This window comes from Plasmodium gaboni, chromosome 8 (genome assembly GCF_001602025.1).
Source record: "Plasmodium gaboni strain SY75 chromosome 8, whole genome shotgun sequence".
NCBI lineage: Eukaryota > Apicomplexa > Aconoidasida > Haemosporida > Plasmodiidae > Plasmodium > Plasmodium gaboni.
In genome coordinates this window covers 977,753-980,191 of record NC_031488.1, presented here as the reverse complement: position 1 = coordinate 980,191, position 2,439 = coordinate 977,753, and the positions used below count along the sequence as shown (strand labels likewise).

General features: G+C 19.5%; 1 protein-coding gene across 1 annotated transcript in view; it reads left to right on the top strand.

Moving 5' to 3' along the window:
• Nucleotides 1–1,959, top strand: part of PGSY75_0827700 (putative membrane protein) — a gene marked incomplete at both ends in the record, with an annotated part of 2,649 nt that extends 690 nt beyond the window's left edge. Inside the window, one exon of the mRNA XM_018785396.1 lies at nt 1–1,959. This exon is cut by the window's left edge and continues 690 nt beyond it. Within this exon, the coding sequence (XP_018642363.1) occupies nt 1–1,959 (1,959 nt within the window).
• Between the last annotated feature and the right edge of the window lie 480 nt (nt 1,960–2,439).

Here is a 2,439-nt window from a genome sequence, read left to right as displayed (position 1 = left end):
TTTATACATGATGATAGAAATGCTTGCAATTTACACCATACAAATAATACATATAAATATTTTCGTAAATTATTTCAAAATGATCAAAGAAAAAAGTTACAATCACTCGTCAAAAAGAATACCGTGCCTATTATTTATAAAATCGAAGACCATATAAGTATCCTACCCAAACATAATAATAATAATAATAGTAATCATAATAGTAATCATAATAGTAATCATAGTAGTAATCATAGTAGTAATCATAATTGTAATAGTAACGAGGAATGGAAAGTATTACCTTTTAATAATATCCTTATTATAAACCATCAACAAAATGATACAGTGCCTTCCAACTTATTTACTAACCATGACACATATTTAAAAAAAAAAAAAGTATGTAAAAATAACATATTCAAATCAAAAGGTAGAAAAAAAAACAAACAAAGGAAAATTCCCAAATGTTATTACAACATTTTTATGAACAAAAAAAAAAAAAAAGAAAGAAAAATGCAAAATATATATGAACAGGAATATTCTATAATACCAAATATTCTTATACCAAACAATACCAATCTGTTAAGAAAAAATAAAATTTATTTAACTCTTCATAAAGATATACATAAAAAGTCACAGAAAAAGAAGAAAAAAAAAAGATATGTAGATAATTCTCCTCAATCTTATTTCAATAGATTGATTCGTGAAAAAATTATTACAAGTAACAATATATGCGATCACAACATTTATACATCAGCTAGCCAAAAAAAACATATGCATTTTTTATTATTATCTCAACAAAATTACACATTTTTAAATAACCCTACAAATAATCAAAGTATAAAGGATATAATAACTAAACGTAATAAGGAATTATTTTTTTTTAATAATACAAATGATAATATTAACAAAAAGGATAATGAAATAATTGATATTATACATGAAGAAAATATTCTCATTTTTGAAAACAACAATTTTAACGACCTGAACGGTTCATGTGAAAGCTTACATGTTCAGGAAAAAGCTATAAAAGAAGGGAAAAGAAAAAAGAAAAAAAAAAAAACAATTAACAATAAAATGGATAATGAAAATGAAAATATTGAAAAAAATAGTGAAGAAGAAAAAATAAATAAAAGTTACATTTATTACAACAGTAGTTGTATTAATAATCACACTTATTCATTTGGAAAGAAGGAATCAAAATTTCCGTTACTAACCAAAATTTCAAAAAGACAGAATACATTAATCAATTTAGAGAATGGTTTTACTAGTAGTAGCAATACAGAAAGTATTGAAACTATTGAAACAATGAGTAGCAATGATGAAAGTATAGGAAGTTATAAATTAAATAGTACCCATAATAATAATAATAATAATAATAATAGTAATAATAGTAATAATAGTAACTGTAATAGTAATAGTAATAGTTATAATAAATATTATAATAATAATTATTATAATTACAAATATGGTTATAAGAAATATCAAAATAATCAAATACAATATTTATCTCTTATTACTGCAATATATTTAGTACCATCAAAATATAAACGAATAAATAAAAACACAATTTATTATCGAATTTTTTGTTGTACTTTATGTGGAATGTCAGGAGGATTTGTTAATATATTTTCTGAACAAATAATAAGTGTATTACCAAATGAAAAATTTCATATGTTTGAATATTTCTTTTCATATATTTTAATATTTTTAACATTATTTTGTTTATCTAATCAATTAATTTTTTTAAATGTATCATTATCTCACTTCACAGTTACATCAGTTATACCTTTGATTATGTCGAATATAGTTTTCTTTAGTAGCTTAACAACAATAATTATGCAATTGAAGGAATCCAAAATTAAAACCTTAAATGCCTTACTATTTTCTTTAGGTGTTTTTTTTGTTATTGTTGGAATATTATATATGCAATATAATATAAATAAGATATTATGTAAATATTTAAAGAAAAAAAACAAATGAAAAAAAATATATATATAAAAAAAAAAAAAAAATTAGATAAAAGAAATGTACACACGTGAAATGAAAAATATATATATATATATATATATATAAATATTTAGTAGGAAATAAGTCATTCCGATAAGTATTTTATAATAACATAAAATATATACTTTATACCTATATTTATTATAACGTTGAAATATGCTATTAACATTATGTTCCTTTTTTATTATATTGCTTTCTATAATTCATAAAGAAAAAAAAAAAAAAAAAAAAAAAAAAAAAAAAAAAAAAAAAAAAAAAAAAAAAAAAAAAAAAAAAAAAAAAAAAAAAAAAAAAAAAAAATTAGATAAAAGAAATGTACACACGTGAAATGAAAAATATATCTATATATATATATATATAAATATTTAGTAGAAGATAAGTCATTCCGTTAAGTATTTTATAATAACATAAAATATATACTTTATATCTATATTTATTATAACGTTCAAATAT